The sequence below is a fragment of the Monodelphis domestica genome, chromosome 2, assembly GCF_027887165.1.
Source record: "Monodelphis domestica isolate mMonDom1 chromosome 2, mMonDom1.pri, whole genome shotgun sequence".
Lineage (NCBI taxonomy): Eukaryota > Metazoa > Chordata > Mammalia > Didelphimorphia > Didelphidae > Monodelphis > Monodelphis domestica.
In genome coordinates, this window is record NC_077228.1 from 535709820 (window position 1) to 535727461 (window position 17642).

Genomic DNA, 17642 nt, shown 5'->3' on the forward strand with positions numbered 1-17642 from the left:
GCGAGCCGAGCGCGTCCGTCCGGGTGGGGGGGGGGGGGCCTGGGCTTGGCCCCAGCGCTCAGGCCGGGTCTGCTCCAGCCACGGGGGGTGGCTGCCCCCCTCGGATCATGGGGAGGGTCTGGCCGGGCCAGAGGAGCCTCCCGGAATCAGCCCTTTTCCTGACAAAAAGGCCTCTGCTCTGGGCCGGGAAGTGGAGAACTGGTTCAGGGAATAAAGATGCCCCGAAGGAGCCGGGAGCAGTGGCAGAGCTCCAGCATGGCGGCCCTGTGTGGCAAGGACTGGCCGGAGCTCCCCCAGAAAGACTCCACGACACCCCAAGTGCAGACAACCAAGGCTAACTTTAATGGCGCCCGCACCCCTGAAAACCGAACAGACCCCCTTCAAGCGACCCCTCCCCCCCGCTTCCACCCCCCAAGGCCACCCAACCAAGTCAACACCAAACACCCCCGGACCTGCCAGCCCCGCCTCTGTCCGGCGCCCAGAGATTTAGGACGGGGCCTGAGGGGCCCGCACGTGGGCACTGAGAGTGTCTACACTGTCCAACCCACGGCTGGTCACCCGCCGCCGCCGAGCCAGTCGGGGAACAGCCTGGAGGGTGCAAGAGCGGCTTCTCCGTGAACAGCTCCGAGGGCGCCTGTACAAAAAAGACCCCCTCAGCTCTCCTCGGGCCGCAGGAGGGTCTCGTGCATGGCCCCCGCCACGGCCTCCTCTTCCAAGTCTCTGCCGAGGGTCTTCCTGGGAGAGGCGGCTCCGACGAGGCGACGGTGGTGGTCTGGGGGTGAGAAAGGGGCTGCTAAGAGAAGGAACGACTCCAGGCCAGGCCCGGGAGCCCCATCAGCCCGCAGGACTGCCTCAGCTGGACGCCGGGTCTGGGGGGCCGGCTGTGGGGCAGCAGGAACGAGGCGAAGGGGTCGGGCTTCCACCGAAATGCCCAGCGAGACGCTCTGCCACCAAAGCTGGCATCTCTGCCAGAGCCAATTGCACAGGGAGGGCTGGCCCCCACGTGTGCCAGGGGGAGGCCGTGCCCTCGACGCTGCCCATCCTCCCTCGAACACGGGCCACGCTGGCTCCAAGTCACCTGCAGAGGCCGAATCCCCAAAGGCCGGCATCCGGCCACAAGGAGCGCCCCCCGACCCCCCCCCCCCCCCCCCCCCGAAGTCTCCAGAACCGACTTTGGAAAAATACCAGAAATCCTGCGGGAAGCTCACCTCGGTCAGGGACGCACCGCCACCTAATGGATGCCGGCTTTGGGGGCTTCCTGGGGACAGAAGCAGCACTTTAGTCCGCAGCTGTCCAGGGCCGGAGCCTGTGGGGACGGGCAGAGGCCTCCCCCTCCTGGCCCCAAATGGCCGAGTGCAGCCCCCTCCTCCTTCCAGCTCGTCTCTGAGGCCGGACACCCCGTCAGCTGCTTCCCTCTGTGGGCAGCCGCCCGCCTCGGCTTCTCTGGCACCAACACTGGAGCGCCATCCCGGCTCTGCCCCCTTCCCTTCGCATCAGCTCGCGGAGGTCCTCCAGGCTCTCCCGAAGCCCCCAGAGCTCCAGTGAGGCAGGTCCCCCCTCCCCGCACCTTCCGTTCTCCGCCGTCCTAAGGCGCTTTTGCCCGGGTGTCTCCTCGGTCTGCAGCCCTGGCCGGGCCCCGCTCGGGGCTACTTCCAGGTCGCTGTCCAGTCGCCGGGCCCGACCTCTCCCTTGTGCCCCCCCATGTCACTTCAGTGGAGGCGGCGCCTCGGACCCACCTGCTGCCGCTTCCTCTCCTCCTTCTGCAAGGCCGCCGTCCTCAGGACCGACGTGGTCATGTCCACGATGGCGGTCAGCGACAAGCCGCTCAGAAACCCTTTGTTGTTGGTCCTCACCTCCTGCAGCGCGTCGATGATGGTGTCTCTGGGGATGAAGGGAGACGAATTAGAGCCGGCGCCCACGCGCCTGTCGGGCACCCGCAGGCTCAGCCAGCGCCCACGTGCCCGGCCCAGGCCCGCCCCCGCCTCCGGCCACCTGCTGACGTCAGGGTGCAGCCCCTCGAGCTTCCGCAGGAGTTTGGTGAAGCTGCCCAGGTTCAGGGTGTTGGGCGGCACGTAGGGCAGAGGGCTCTCGGGCACCCACTTGACGGATTTATTCGGTTTTGAGCCTTTCCTGCCACCCTAGAAGCAACATGAAACAAGAAGGCGACCATTTGGGGGAACCAACACGCCGCTGTGGGGGAAGAACCGGTTCTGAAACACGTGGCCAAGAACCCCATGAAATGCCTGGACACCGAACCAATAAAAAAGGCCCGTCGTGTGGCCAGTGCGGAGCCGGCCTTCTGCCAGGCCATTTCAGAGGAGCCCTGCGCGGGCCCCGATGGCGTCTGGGCCTCATTGTCCACGCGAGGCTGACCTCAGAGATGGACACCGCTGACCGAAGGGCCGAATGGGCAAGGAGGAGGGGCCACGGCCTCCCTCTGCCCCATGGCCGGCCCGAAGGTCGCTTCTAAGATCATAGCAGACGCTGAAGTTTATTCTCACACCCAAGTGCCCGAGGCTGGCTTGGAACTCAGGCCTTGCGGACTCCTCACTGACTAATGCCCTGGAGCAGACGCTGCACCATGACACACCCGCCAGCTCCCCCCTCAGGCCAAGCCGGCCCTTCCTTTTCACTGACCCCCAAGAGAGTCGGCAGGCTGAGGCTTCTCTGGGAAGGGCCGGCAGGATGCCGCAGGGATTCTGTCCAGTGCCTAGCGCACTGGCTACAGCCACAGGCTGGACAGAGGCGAGGCAAGATGCCCTTCCCAGGACACGTCCAGGAGGGTGGCAAGACGGCTCTGAGCCCACAAGGTCTGGCTGCTCTGGTCTGGACAAGACCCAGGATAAGCTGGGAAGAGGCAGGCCATCGACGCTGGGGGGCTCCCACTGAGAACCCCCCCAGAGACAAGACTCAAAAATGGGGGAGGGGGACTAAGTGGTGCCCGAAGGAGAGAAGACAAACAGCCAGAGGACAGGAAGGATGAGGCCACCTCCATCGGCACATGCGGTCAGTGGTCAGGGCTAAGCAATGGCCATACAAAGCCAGCAATAACCGCACGTGGAGGAACCGGGGTCCAAACATTAAGGGGGACCCTCTGGCACTGGCTCAGAGGAAGAGCAGGGGGGAGCCCCCTCCCCAGTGTAAGGATAATTTTAGTGTTGTGACTTGAAATCTAGATTTAAATGGTCGCCAAATAAAATTCCCAGTTTAGTCTGGAAATTATGGAGATCTTAATTAATATAGAGAGAAGGAATTAAGAAAAGGAGAGAGAAAGAGAAGAGAGAATTAATTTAAACTGCTCTGGCTCAGGCTAAGCCAAGCAGTAGTTAAAGGCCTTGGCCAAAGTGGCCTCCCTGAGCCTAAGGGTAAGGGAGTCAGTGTTATCACTCACCACAAGACGGTTTCTAAGCTGGGTTCCAGTCCTCCACTGAACTCAATCTCCTGAACTCAGTTCAGAATCTCCACTCCGAACTGAATTGCCTCAAATGACTTTTTACCCCCTTCCTTTTAAAGAAATTTTCTCTTATGTCACCTCCCCTAAATTTTCAAGTCTACCAATCACAGTAGACGCTTTTTTTCCAGCACTGCCCATTCTTAGTTCTCACCACTCTTTAGTTCTAACCTTCTCTGCTTAAATTATATTCTGAGTACTTCACAACTTCTTTGTTAAGCATTGCCTTTTGTGAGTTACTTGACCTTTTTGTGATTAACTTAACCTTTACAGGTACTTAACACCTTTTTGTATTAGATCTAAAAATAGACCTAGCTTAAGGTTCTAGCTTCACTATAAGGTGTGAGTTAAGTACCTTCATTGTTCAATCAGGAGTTTACAACTTTATCTTCCCCTAAAGTATGTCTAAGTATGGGTGGAGTAAAGTTCCCAAGACAGTCCTGATTCTTGTTAGACCAAGTATCTCCATTGTTACTATAAGGGAATAGCTAAATAAAATCTTCTAAAGTATAGTCTGAGTAGTTTTTAAGATTCACACCAGCAGCCCTCGGGGTAACCCCAAAGGCTAAGGCGGCACCAAGGACAGGAGCCTGGCAGAACCCAGGGCAGAGCAGCCTCTGCCCGCCTCCAGCCTACACCAAGGGATGGCCATGACCAGCGGCCACAGGTGGGTCCGGGCAGGGACAATCCGGGCTGGCCACTACCACGTGCCTCATCGTTCCCAGTCACTAACACACAAGAGGCCCACTGATGATCTAGTGATGATGGCAAAGACAGGGCCATGGGGGGGGGGCAGGGAGACTTCCACGCCAGAGGCCTCAACTGGGGCGGCAGTCACTGAGGTGCCCATCTGAGAACACAAAGTGGCACATGGGTGTGATGGGGCAGAGTGTGGGGAGCCCCAGGCACCTGGCAGCACCCACATGTTGGTGCTGCGGGAGTTTGAGTGCTGCCAAGCCCTGCCAGGAAGGGCCCAACGGCGGTCCCTGCTGGGTCCAGGCAGGTGCCGCTGCCCTTCTCCCCCCCCCCCAGCAACATCTTCCCATCTGGAAAGTCCCCCCCAGAGGCCCCCCAACACTCACCCTATGGTCCACCGAGAAGTAGGCGTTCTCTGGCTCGGGCAGCCTTGGCACGTGAGCAGGGAACTTGGAAGGCGGCACTGAGGCTGAGCCGCAGCCTCTGCCATCTGTGGCTGGCTCCGGACCCCTAAGGGCAGGCCGGCTCTCTCCCCTCCAGGACAGGGGGGGCACATTCTCAGCCGGGGTCTTGACCAGCCGGACATTGACTGATTTCCCGTTGATCTCCTTTCCATTCATCTCCTCCACGGCCAACCGGGCTCTGTTGGCTTTCTTGAAGACGAGAGACGCGTACCTAAAGCAGAGCCGGACCCAGAGGATGTGAACAGCTTGCCTTGCACTCGGCGCCCATGGGGCCTGCGCAGCACACACAGTCTTGGTGATGAGAACAAGGCCTGGTGTCGTTCTGACCGTGGTGCAGCTCTGAGCTCCAAAGGAACCATTCCGAGCGCTTGGGTGCTCTCAGAACCACAGAGCGCAGTCCTGAGCATTCTGATCTCTGGGAGCTGCACCGGCCGTGCTGGCCATGTGACCCTCAGTCAGAGCAGCGGCTGGAGCTCCTGTGGCCCCAGTGAGCGTAAGAAGCTCAAGAAAATGAAGGGCCCTGACCAGAGGCGAGTCCAGAAACCTGGAAGGAGTCACTGACCGGCTGCTTCTTAATTCTCAGGCCAGACCTCTGCCCTGCCCACATCTGGGGAAATCTGGAAATGCCACCCCAATGCAGGGTCACCTGATCCTGGACCAAAACTGCCTCATCCCCCCTCCATCACGGGAAGGGACTGGCCCAAAATCACCCAGACCGGAAGAGGCAGGGCTGGGCCAGGATGAGGACTCCATGAACATTAAGGTTCTGACTTGTTTGGTGAGTATTTGGCACAGTGGGACAAGGTTGGGATGGATTAGCGGCTGAGCCCTGGGAATCTTAAAAATTCTTAGACCCTACTTCAGAAGATTTGGTTAAGACCATTCCCCATTTAAACAATGAAGGTACTTGATCAGGAATGTGAGACCTCTACTCCACCCATACTTAAGCATACTTTAGGGGAAGATAAAGTTGTAAACTCTTTACTGAACAATGAAAAGTACTTAACCCATACTTAAAGTAAAGCTAAGACTCTTAAGCTAAGTCTATTTTTAGATCTAATACAAAAAGGTGCTAAGTACCTATGAAGGTCAAATTAATCACTAAAATGTCAGGCAACTTGCAAACTTGCAAGAGGCAAAGAGGTGTGAACTTACTCAGAAGTTTTAGTCTACCCAGAGAAGTTGAGAACTAAAGAAGGTGTGAATTAAGAATGGTCAGTCCTGTGAAAAGTCTACTGTGATTGGTAGATATGAGAATTTAGGGGAGGTGACATAGGAGAAAATTCTCTTTAAAAGGAGAATCAGAAGGCCTCTGAAGGGGAATTCAGCCTTGGAAGCTGAAGTGGAGCTCAGGAACTAAACTGGTGGGTCTCTCTGAACACTAGAATCTTGCTTGGGACAAATCTTGTGGTGAATGGATTAAAGACTGACTGATCTCTCTCTTAAGGCTTAAGCCTAAACTGGCCTAGCCCTTTTCTCATTATTTCCTCTTACTCTCTCTCTCCTTTTCATTAATTCTTTAATTTGTATTTATTAAAATCTCCATAAAACCCAGCTGACTTGGGTATATTTAATAGTTGGGAATTTTCCCATGGCGACCACTATATTTTTTATTTGAAACCATATTTTCGTGGTCACAGTTTAAGGCAACCACTCTTTTATTTGTAACAGCCCCACACAGCACTCATCCTGCACCCCCCAGCGCCTGGGAAGCACCTCATAACCAGGCAGCTCCGGGGAACAAGCGCCCCCTTCTTCCGGTCCCAGGCGTGGGGCACACAGCATGCCAACCATCACCCTTGCAGGCTGTCTGCTCCCCCCAGGGTTGCCCACCCAGAAAAGGGTCTGTCTGGCCCAGCTCCACTGAAAGCCCCCGTTTGAAAGAGGCACCGAGCATGCCATTACCTGTAATTATGGGATGTGCAGATGGACACTTCTGACACCTGGTACTTCTGGAAATGGGACATGAGGTCGGTCTGAAAGAAAGAGACACAGCAAGTCCCTTGAGAGACCTTGGGGACCCCCAGCACAGGGCCGGCCTCCCTGGGGGACTGGGGGCTCCGTACCTCCGACACCGATGGGCACAGGCTGCCCACATGGATGAGGTAGCTTCTGTCTGGCTCCTTCCGGGAAGGCTCAGCAGCCACCTTCTCTGCACGAGGAAGACGAGACACATTGGTGAGCCCCAAGAGGCTCTCCAAGGCTGACAAAGTACAGAAAACGGCCATTCAATGTTCTACCCAAAGAGACAGGACAGTCACTGACAATGCGGGGCGATGGCCCTCCCCCCCCCCCACTGCCAATCAGTCCAGGGCAGCCCCAGAGGCCCCTGCTAGCCTGTTCTCAGTGACTGAAGGTGAGGCCTTACTTCTCCCTGGGATCTGGCTGCACCAGGAGCTCTGGAGGTAATCCCTCAGCTCCAGCACCCCCATCCCTGGCTTTTATGGGTCTAGCATTTGGGCAAAGGCCGCCTCGGAAGGCATTCCTAGCCCAACTCTGTGCCTGTTCCCAGGGGACTCCAGGATTAGAGATCCAGGTCTGCAGACGGGAGGTCCTGGGTTCCATTCTGACCTCAGACACTTCCTGACTGAGTGAACTTGGGCAAGTCATTTAACCTCCACTGCCTAGCCCTTACTGCTCTTCTGCCTTGGAACAATATATGGTATTGTTAGGCAGCTGGAAGGAAAGGGTTTAAAAATAGAAAAAATTCCTGGAAAACTAGAGATGGGCAAGTGAAGCTAGTGACTCTATGAGACAAAATGAAAAATAATAGAAAATGTGAACTATCTCACTAAAAAAACAACTGACCTAAAATAGGTCCAGGAGAGGTCATTCAGAAATTATTGGACTTTCTGAAAGCCAGGATCAAAAAAAGGTCCTGGACATCATCATTCCAGAAATGATGGAAGCACCAGAGAATAAAAAGAGGAAGCAAAGAACTCAGCAATTGCCTCTGGAAGAGATCCCAATGAAAGCTCCCCAGCTCCTGGGGCACAGAGGATGCCCCGGCAACGTGCCAGGCCTCCCTGGTGGCTGGCTGCATCCACAAGCACCTTCAGAAGGTGACAAAAAACTGGAAACTGAGGGGACTCAGTTTCCCTCCCTCAAATGGGGAACGTGGTCTACGATGGGGATGGAGGCCTATTGTGCAATGAGGAATGAGGAATTGATGGATTGCTAGAAGAACTGGAAGGACCTCCAGGAACTGATGCGGAGTAAAAGGAGCAGAACCAGGAGAACATTATATAGAGACTGATAACATTGTAGCACAACAGAATGTAACTGACTTTGATGTAATATACAATGACCCATCCCAGAGGGACTTAGGAGAGAGAATCCAGAGAAAGAACAGTGGGAGCAGAAACACAGAAGAAAAACATTTCCTTGATCACATAGGTCAATGGGGATAGGATTGGGGTTTTGATGTTAAAGGATTGCTCTACTGCGAATATGAATAGCATGGAAATAGGTTTTGAACAATGATCCATGGATAACCCAGGGGAATTACTTATCAGCTCCAGGAGGGAGGAGGGGAGAAGGGGAGACAAGAATCATGTAACTGTAGGAAAAAAAAATAGTAAAAAAAAAAAGAAGGTGGCCACAGGGCTTCCTGGGCTCTGCTAGCTCCAAAGGGTGAAAATCTGTAACCAGTGCCAGAGCCACATGTGAAAGAGAGGCCCACTGAACAAGGAGTCACAGAGTACGAGAGGCCCGAGGGGCCTGGCAGACTGGCTGGGGGAAGCCTGCGCTGACAGGGCAGGACCCCAGCTATGGGAGAAGCAGTTATGCCAGCATCCTCTTGGGAGTCCACATGGCCAGGGAAGGCTACCCTGAACTCTCAGTTGTAGCCCAGACTCACCCGGAGAGGGCTTGGAGCTCCTCTTGGTGGGCTCTGCTTCATCACCTGGCATTTCTAGGCGTTCTGTGCCTGTCAGGTTTTCTTTAGCATCAAACCAGGCCTCACTCGGGTCCTGACATTTCCTGTAGTCTAGAGAATCAGAAGCCCCTGGTCACTTCCCCCAGGCTGTGCAGACACTTTGCTGGGAACGGTCAGTGGAGGGGAGGCCAGCTCTTCTCAATCCCCAAGAAGTGGCCAATTTCCACCTACAGTCCGAGAGCTGTCATACACCGAGGTGTCTCTTGGTTCTAAGGTCCTATACAAAGCCTTTCTGGACTGGAGAATGTCATGGTTAGAAAATGGCCCCAAGGAAGATCTGCCATTTGGCAAAAGAAGCCTTTGTGGCCACATGGGGCTTCCGGGGAGGCCCTGGGACTGGCAGCCTATGGGCAGAGTGGGACCAGGCAGCGTGCCAGGGGCTCAACAAGTGCCGATTCCCCTCCCCTCACCACAACACTAACGGCAGCAGCTGCTCTTATTGCCCTCCTGTTACCGCCAAGCAAGTGGAGGCCAGAAGAGGCCACAGGACCTACCTGGGGACCAGGGCGAGCATGTGTTGGGTCCAATTGTCCAGGTCCCAGAAACAGTCTGTGTTGGGCCCATCCACCCAGGCCCAGCACCTATCGGGAGGTCTGGTGCAGGCTCTATTTGACACTGACCTTCGTCATCTAGTCTCAGGTTGCGGATGCCGACATTCAGGTCCCGGGTCTTCCTGCTGTCCCCAGGAAGGGCAACTTCTCGCTTTGGACGGGTTCGATGCTCTGATGCACGAGTGCTCTAAGAAAGAATGGGGCAAGTGTCTGTGTGAGCTTCTTGGGGCTCGTCAGCTCCTAGCTTCACCAAGGCCTCTTAGACACAAGACAGGCGCCTTCTCAGCCTGGCCTCAAAGGCCCCCTGACCCTAGCCCTGCCACAAAGCCCCTCCTGGCCCTCTGGGGCCCTTGCCATGCTGGGGGTCTACAACTATAAGACCCTCCTCTAAGCCCTGGGGGGGAGGCAGGGCCATCTAGACACCAGATCCCCAGAATGAAGGCCCCTTGGGGGTCTGAGCTGGGGAGCAGGAATGAGCTCAGAATCCATCAAGGACGCTTCTCTTACTTGACATCTGGAGAAACTGAGACCTCCCAGGCCGTCCCCAGCTCTCTTGTATGGATGAGGGGCCCAGAGCCAAGTGGGCGATGCCAGGCGCCTGGGAAAGAAGGATGATGCCCTCTGGGGAGTGGGCAACAGTGTGCTCTGAGGCTCACCTGAGACAGGGCCCTTGGTGGCTCCACAGCACTGGAGTTGGTGTTTGGGGCACCAGGAACACTGAGGTCTGACCTGGGTCCCAAAAAGCTGCAATGAAAGTGGTACAAATGATTCTGGGCTACAAGAGGAACACTCAAATTAAAGATAAGATTTGTTAGAACCGAATGTAGAGGGGGCTGCTAGGGGACTCAGCCTGGAGAGAGGAGGTCCTGGGTTCCCATCTGGCCTCAGACACATCCTAATTGGGTGACCCTGGGCGAGTCACATCACCCCCATTGCCTAGCCCAGACCACTCTTCTGCCTTGGAACCAATACACATTATTGATTCTAAGACGGAAGGGAAGGGTTTAAAAAAAAAAAAAAGAACCAAATGTAGAACACATACAGGGCACAATCATTATAAAGTTTATTGTCAGAGCTTGCTGATGCTTATCTGAATTAGGAAAAAACATAACTTACATATGAGAGTCTTCTTTCATTAGCTAGAGAAAGAGAGAGAGAAGTCCATGAAAAGATCAATATTTCTGTAGAAAATACGAAAAACAACCCGTAAAAACCATCCCGCAAAGGCAATACCTTGGAAGGCACAAATGTGGAAAAGAAAGACAACAATCTGGACTCCACAGCCAGGGGAGGTAATTCGTCCAGGGGCACTCCCTTTATTATTTTTTCTCTCATACTCAGATACTTAAACTTCAGGTCTCCAAAAAGGGACAGTAACGTAGATCCTAATTCAGTTTTAGCAAAATCACTTGCAAAATTCCTGTCAAGCAATAAAAAGTAGAAAAGAGAGCATGTACCCCTTTAGACACACACACACACACACACTTAGTACTTCGGTACGAAATAGACACAGGCTGATTCCTACCGAGATTTTTTAAAGTTTTCTGAAGAATAAAATAGAATTACTTTCGTGGGGCAAACGGGGAGCGGGCAACAGAAACAATCCATCCTGTCCCCTGCCCCTCCGAGCCAAACAAAACATTTCTAGGAATCAGACTAAGAGTCCAAAGAAGCTGATTTTTTCTGATATGTGATTTCGAGAGAATATTGAACAGCTCAATCCATACATGCCTAGTAAAGCTTTCCTTTTCTTCCATGACAAGTCGGTAAAGTTTCCAACAATGCTGATGACACATCTGATAATGGGCTTTTAAAAGCAGCAATTCTGCTCTTATAGCTCTCTGCAATGTTTTCTGACAGCATTTGGATAACACATTCTTCTCCACTTCTTTACAAGGCTGAAAGTGTCTAAAACAAAGAGCAGAATGAGGTGAAAACTCAGAACGTCTCTGGGCTTGGGCCCCTACTTAGCATCAAGAGTAAGTTATTGGTTTTCCAGAATTTTATCTTAAGTCAATTTCTGTAAGTGACTGAAAATAAGACACGAATAACGCTGTTAGGAAATAACTTGGAATTTTAAAAAATGTATCGCTTTTAAAAATAAGGCAATCCTAAGCCTTAATTCAACCTGTTCTGAGTTAGATCTTTTTATAGTAAGGGTTTCTCACTTAGTCGGTGGCACTGGAGAAAGCGAGGAAGAGAGCTAGATGGAAGAATCTAAGCTATCTGTGTAGAGATGCATTTTTAAAAAACAATAAAAGCTTTTGGTGGCTGCGACGGTTACCATGCCCACCTCAAAACGTCAAGGTGCTGAATGCACCTGTTCAATGGAAGTTGGTAGCCACAGAGCTGGGATAGGGAACCCCACAACTTTATGCCTCCTGGAGGCACTCACGCCTCTTTAAAGAGGGGGGCTAGAATGCTCCCCATCAGGCCTTGCCTGCCTGCTCACAAAAACCAACCAGCCTGAAGGTGGGAAGGAGCGAGCTGGCCTTCGAGGAAGATAGAGAGGGGGAGGCTCTCTGGAAGAGGATGGAGGGAGCGAGCTGAGCGTTCTGTGAGTAAGGGGTGTGCACACTTGCACGATGGAAGGAAGGTTTCTGAGGGGGACGGCAGTCTCCAGGGACATCAAAAATGTCTAATGCCTTGTACATAGCAAAAGCTTCATCAACATGAAGTCTAACTTTGCTGGAGAAACTGCCCAGGCATCTGCCTAGATTACTTGGACATCCATCTAAAGAGCAAGGGGTCATTCCTTCCGCTTCTTGTGATTGGCCGGACAGCTGAGTGGTCAGAGTTTGATTTTTCACAAGCTCCCATAAATCCTGACATACCTACCCCTCAGGGTTTTTCTTCGAGTCTTTGACATCATATTTATTTTTCAATTCCAGATAATCCTGAAAATATTTAGCCAAAGAGTTAGAAACTTCAGAAATGGGAATCACAACACACAGTGAGAGGTCGCAGAGAGGGCCTGGGGGTGGGGGCTGCCCTGTCCCGGACCTCCCTGCACCACGGGGATTTCCCATTTGGATACCACGGTAAGGTAAGGGGAGGAACCCGGGGACACCCCGCCACAGGAGGTAACCGCACAGGGCTTGCCGTTACCTTCACCGATACGCTGTCGTTGGCCTTCAAGCTCTCTGCTGGAATCGTCTTCTCGAGGCCTTTGGGCAAAGCCCCGTGTAAGCGGAAGTCTTCCTCGGCCCAGGAGGCCAGGCAGGACCAGTCCGTGTTGCAGGCGACGCTCCTCTGCTTCTCGTTCAGCCACTCGTGGGGCCTCGCTTTGTTCATCATGGTGATCTCGGTATTGCTGGACCTGGAGGCCACCAGAGACCTGGCACTGGTAGCCCGGCTCGTGGTGAAACAGGCCCTGAAGTCTGAGCTGGCGTCGATGGTCTGGTTCACCGTGACGAGGCAGTCGCAGGCCGCGTCCAGGGAGCGCTTGGCGTACTTGGACTCCACGCTGATCAGGTGGGTTTTGTTCATGAGGTCGGCAGCGGCCACCTTGGCGGGGCCATCCTCTTCCCCCAAATGGCTGTCTTTGGCCAGAGCCTTTGGCATGGTCCTGAGGAAGTCCAAGGCTGGCTCAGTGGCGCCATGGATGAATTTGTAACACGATCGGTCGTAGGCAGAAACGCTGGACTCGTCAAAGATACAAGGGGTGGAATTCTGAAGACACGCGCTGGGCTGCCGGGACGCGGCCGAGATCCTCTCTAGGAATGGCTTTTCCCCGCTCTTCAGCACGCTGCCACCCTCCTCTTCCGCACGGATATCTTTATCTTCAGTTGTCTGACACTTCCTTGGGTCGGGACAAACGGCTTTCTCAGAACTACTGCTGGGCAGGGCAGGCTGCCCACACGTGACATCCGCATCCTCGGCCGAGCCACCTGTCTGCGTGAGGCCGTCGAACAAACACGGGTTCCTGAAGCCGGCCTCCGGTTCATGGCCCCTGCGGGGCTTCTGCCCGTGACTTTCTGGCAGAGACAGGTAGTCGTGAAACTTGGAGACTTCGGGCAGACGGCCTTGGGTCCGAAGGTGGCTGGGCTCGCAGAAGAACGGGCCGCTTTCCAGTTTCTTCACGTGGTTCTCCCCCAGACCACTGACGCACTTAATTTCAAAATCCGAATTTCCCAGCTCGATGACTTCTGAATTCGGATCACACAGGGTTTTTATGGGGTCGAAATCCAAATGGAAGCCGGGGTAGTCATGCTCCTCGGCGCTGTGGTATTCCTGCTGGGAGTCCTCGTCGAGCACGTGCGGGGCCATCTCCCCGCCAAGCATCTCTTCATAGTCACCGTCGAGGTTTTTGCAGATCTCTTCCAAACCAAGAGAATCTTCGCTCGAGGTTTTCAAGATCTCAAAGAAGGGCCCCCCCTCCTGCAGCTCGAGATCCGCCTCCGAACTCAGGTAGGTGAAATGGTCCTTCAGCTTCGTGTCGGCATCCGCGACGTGGATGGAGTAGGTGTCGTTCAGGAGCGCGTAGTCCACGATGTCCGAGAGCTCGCTGGGCGGGCGGGGAGCTCTGTCCTGAGCGGCCGGCTGGCTGCCCAGAGACGACGAGTCGGAGCTCTCGCTTTTGTCCAGGAAGCTCACGTCGTCCTGCTCCATCGGCTTCAGCACCAAGAAATTGCAGCGATCGTGAGAAATGGTCAACAGACTCTCTCCGCTGCCGCTTTCGTCGTAGTAATGCGAAGCCAGGAAGAAGTGCTTTCTTTTAGGACTTGATGGTTCATCTGAAAGCAAAAGAAGCATAAGTTGGTCAAAGTGGCTGTGAGGTGCCCGGGGCCCGCAGAAGCAGCCCCTTCCCTTGTGGGTGACGTCCGGCCTGCCTCGGCCTCCATCCGTCACTCCTAATTCTGCCTCTCGTGCCACACAGGACGAGGCTGGTCCCTCTTCTCCACGGGGCCCCTGGAATGCCCGGACCTCGCCTCCAACTCAAACAATGGACACTGAGGGTTCCATGAAGAGTCCCAGCGTGAGCAGACCTCACACCCTGGTGCCAATCCTGCAGATGCCTGGGCTGGGAAACATCTGCCAGCATGGCAGACGGGCCTGAAGTGCTCCCCAACCGCCTCCAGACCTCTCTCCGGGCTTCATCGTCCCAAATGTCCTTCCCTCCAGCCTCTCTGCTGTTCACACGTGGGACTCTCCAGGGGCTCGGCGTCAGCACAGGCACTGCCCAAGCCACAAGAGCCATCTCCTCCCTCTTTCCCCCACTCTGAAAATCCCTGACTCCCCTCTATTCAAATTCTGCATTTGGCCTGCGGGCTGACTCTCCCTTCACCCCCCCCCCCACATGGATTTGGCCCAAGCTCTCACATGGGCACGTGGCGCTGCCCCACACGGAATGTGCTGCTGGGTGCCAATAACACGGGGCTTGGCCTTGCGCTGCACTACTTCCGAGAGGCCTAGAGAGCCACGACTCGGAATTCAGTGAACCTCCAAAGACCCCCTTCTGGGCAGAACGAGGGCAGAGCGGCTTCTCGTGGGCCCGGCCAGGAGGGCCATCAAGTGGAATAAACAGTAACAGCCTTTTATTTAAGGGAGACAAAAGCTACCTTTCCCACCTGGCAGCTACACGGGGAGGACAAAGCCGAGATGGAGAGATGAGGCAGGACTTCGCCTGAGTTGTCCCTAGCAGGTCCCCTCCAAATGACATTAAAGTAATGCTTCAAGACAAACTCTGGAGCAGCAGAACCCACAAAACGATGGGCTAAAACCATTTTCCAACCTGACCTGAAAGGTCTGCCCAGGACAGGTCAGCGGGGCCAGCCGGCAGTAGGCCCAGCAGCCACAGACAACAGTAGGAACAGCCTATGAGAGCATCCAGCCGCAGGCAGTGGAGTCCCTGGTCCCAGGCCCAGGGTCACTCGCTGAGCCAAGCACAGCCAGCAGAGTGGTCAACACATCTCCCTGGGAGACCCTCAGAACTAGCTCTGCATACAGGAGCACAAAGACCTGGAGCTGGGACAGCGCCCCTTCACCTCTGGAGCAAAGGACAGCTTTCATACCAGTCAAGAAACAGCTGGGGAAAATGAACAATGAAAAGAGAACCTGACTGTAGAAAGTGACTGTGGTGACACACAAGCTCAAACCACACACCCACTTAACGACAGCAATGTCAAAATGACTCTATAGGAAGCTACCAAAGAAAATTAGAATTGGCCTCAGAAGCCCCTGAGAGGGCTCAAAGAAATTTTTTTTATAAGAGAAAGAAAAAGAATATTGGGAAAAGAAATGAGAGTGAAGCAAGAGAATCATGAAAAAATCAATAGTTTGTTAAAAGAATCATAGAAAATGGTAAAAGATGTGTAAAAATTTACTATAAAAAACTCCATAAAATGTAGAACTGGCTAAATAGAGGAGGTACAAAAATTCACTGAAGAAAATAATATCTTAAATATTAGAAATGGTCAAGTGGATGCTAGTGACTCCATTAACATGAAGAAATAATAAAATAAAATCAAAAGAATGAAATAGAAGAAAATGTGAAATATCTCACTAGAAAAACAACTCACCTAGAAAACAGGGGAGAGATAATTTAAAAAGTACTGGACTACCTAAAAACAACGATTAAAAAAAATCAAACAAACTACTAGACATCATCTTTTAAGAAATTATCAAGGAAAACTTCCCTGAGAATCTAGAACCAGAGGGTAAAATAGAAATGGAAAGAATCCATGGATCACTATTTAAAACTCTCAGCAATATTAAAGCCAAAACACAGAACTCCCAGGTCAAGAAGAAAATACTGAAAACAGCCAGGAAGAAACATTAAAAAACTTCTGGTACCACTCAGGAGTACTCAGGATGTAGCAGCTTCTGCATCAAAAGAGCAGAGGGCTCAAAAGATGATATTCTGGAAGGGAAAGGAGCTAGAATTCTAACCAAAAATTTGTGACCCCGCAAAATTGAGGAAATTTTTCAGGGTGGGGAAGGGGAGAATGGATATTTAATTAAACAGAAGACTTTCAAGCACTCTTGATGAAAAGACCAAAATGGAACAGAAAATTTGATTTTCAAATATAAGACTCAAGAGAAGTAGCATAAAAAGGCAAACTAGTAAAGAGAAATCTTAAGGGATTTGATGAGGTTAAAATAAAATGTTTCCATTCCTACATGGAAAGATGATCACTTGGAACTCTCCTTTATCATCATTTGAGCAGTTAGGAGTCTATGAGGCAGGGGGCATGATATGAGTTGACTGTGATGGGATGAAATCCAAAAATTAATGAAGGCGTGAGAAAGGGGGATGCTTTGGGGGAGAAGGGGGTGCGAAACAATGTAAATTATCTCACCTAAAAGGGGCCATGAAAGATCTATTACAGTGAAGGGGAAACTGGAGGTGTGGAATCAGGCCCAGGAGCCCACATCACCACAGGGAGTGTCCCAAGGTCTAAAGTAAAACCCTCATGACGAAGGGGAGGGAAGGGGAACCCTACTTACATCACTTACATATTTGGGAAACAAGGCCTTTACGAGATAGAACTGCTGTAAAAAAATCTCCCCAGCTTTCCACGTTCCCTCAAATCTTGGCTGCATTGGCTAATACACTGTTTACAAGAAATACATTTTAAGCAAAGACCCATGCAGTGTAAAGGTGAGAGTCTGGAGCAGAATCTAGTGGCTTCAATCTGAAGTAAAAAAAAAGCAGAGGCAACAACAGTCATGATTTCATTCAAGGCAAAAGCAAAAACAGATTTAATGGAAAAGATGAGGAAGGAAATGATGTGCTGCTAAAGTGGAGCCACAGCACTACTAACTACATGGGCACGAATGGCATGGCATTCCAATTCCTGAAGGAGAAGTTACAGGAGGAAATAAGCAGGAAAGGAGACACCAGGAGGGGATCATAACTTTCCCCTCTAAGAACTAGATAAAGATAACCAAAAAATAAATGAGAAAGCATCGAAGGAAGTGAATAGGTTTTTAGATACATTAGATAGGATAGACTTCTGGAGATAGCAGAACAGAAAAAGAAATGAATATACCTTTTTTCTCAGCAGTACATGACTCCTACAGAAAAATGTAATAGGGCACGAAACCTCACCACCAAATGCATACAATAAAAATTACATTCAATAAAGGCCAGTAGAAAAATAGATTAAGAATTAATTGGAAACTAATCTAATATCAAAGAATGAATGGGCCAAAGAACAAATCACAGAAACAATCCATAATTTCATTAAAGAAAATGATAAGGAGACAACATAGCAGAATTTATCAGATGCAGTCAAAAGCAGTACTTGGGAAAAAGTTCTCTCTCTACATCTATATCTTATTAAAATAGAGAAGAAAACAGATCAATGAATTGGACATAAAACTAGAAAAAGAACAAATTGAAAATCCCCAATTAAACACCAAATTGGAAATCCTGAAAATCAAAGGAAAGATTAATAACATTGGAAGTTAGAAAACCATTGAACTAATAAATAAAACTAGAAACTGGTTTCATGAAAAAAAAAACACAATAAAATAGACAAACCATTGATTAATTTGATTTAAAAAAAAAAACAAAAAACAAATCACCAGTCTCAAAA

At 51.9% G+C, this 17642-nt stretch overlaps 1 protein-coding gene across 3 annotated transcripts in view; it reads right to left on the bottom strand.

The window, feature by feature from the left end:
* Window positions 1–631: 631 nt before the first annotated feature.
* Window positions 632–17642, bottom strand: part of RBM44 (RNA binding motif protein 44) — a 29351-nt gene continuing 12340 nt past the window's right edge. For all 3 annotated transcript variants that reach the window (XM_056820016.1, XM_056820020.1, XM_056820017.1), the window contains exons 2-16: window positions 12208–13835; window positions 11938–11996; window positions 10831–11007; window positions 10333–10519; window positions 10216–10238; window positions 9756–9843; window positions 9169–9286; window positions 8471–8599; window positions 6678–6763; window positions 6517–6587; window positions 4534–4822; window positions 1993–2138; window positions 1737–1881; window positions 1209–1258; window positions 632–769 (exon numbers count right to left, since the gene is read on the bottom strand). In XM_056820016.1, the coding sequence (XP_056675994.1) occupies window positions 1232–1258; window positions 1737–1881; window positions 1993–2138; window positions 4534–4822; window positions 6517–6587; window positions 6678–6763; window positions 8471–8599; window positions 9169–9286; window positions 9756–9843; window positions 10216–10238; window positions 10333–10519; window positions 10831–11007; window positions 11938–11996; window positions 12208–13835 (3173 nt within the window). In that variant the 3' untranslated portion in view covers window positions 632–769; window positions 1209–1231. The remainder of the gene's footprint in view (window positions 770–1208; window positions 1259–1736; window positions 1882–1992; window positions 2139–4533; window positions 4823–6516; window positions 6588–6677; window positions 6764–8470; window positions 8600–9168; window positions 9287–9755; window positions 9844–10215; window positions 10239–10332; window positions 10520–10830; window positions 11008–11937; window positions 11997–12207; window positions 13836–17642) is intronic.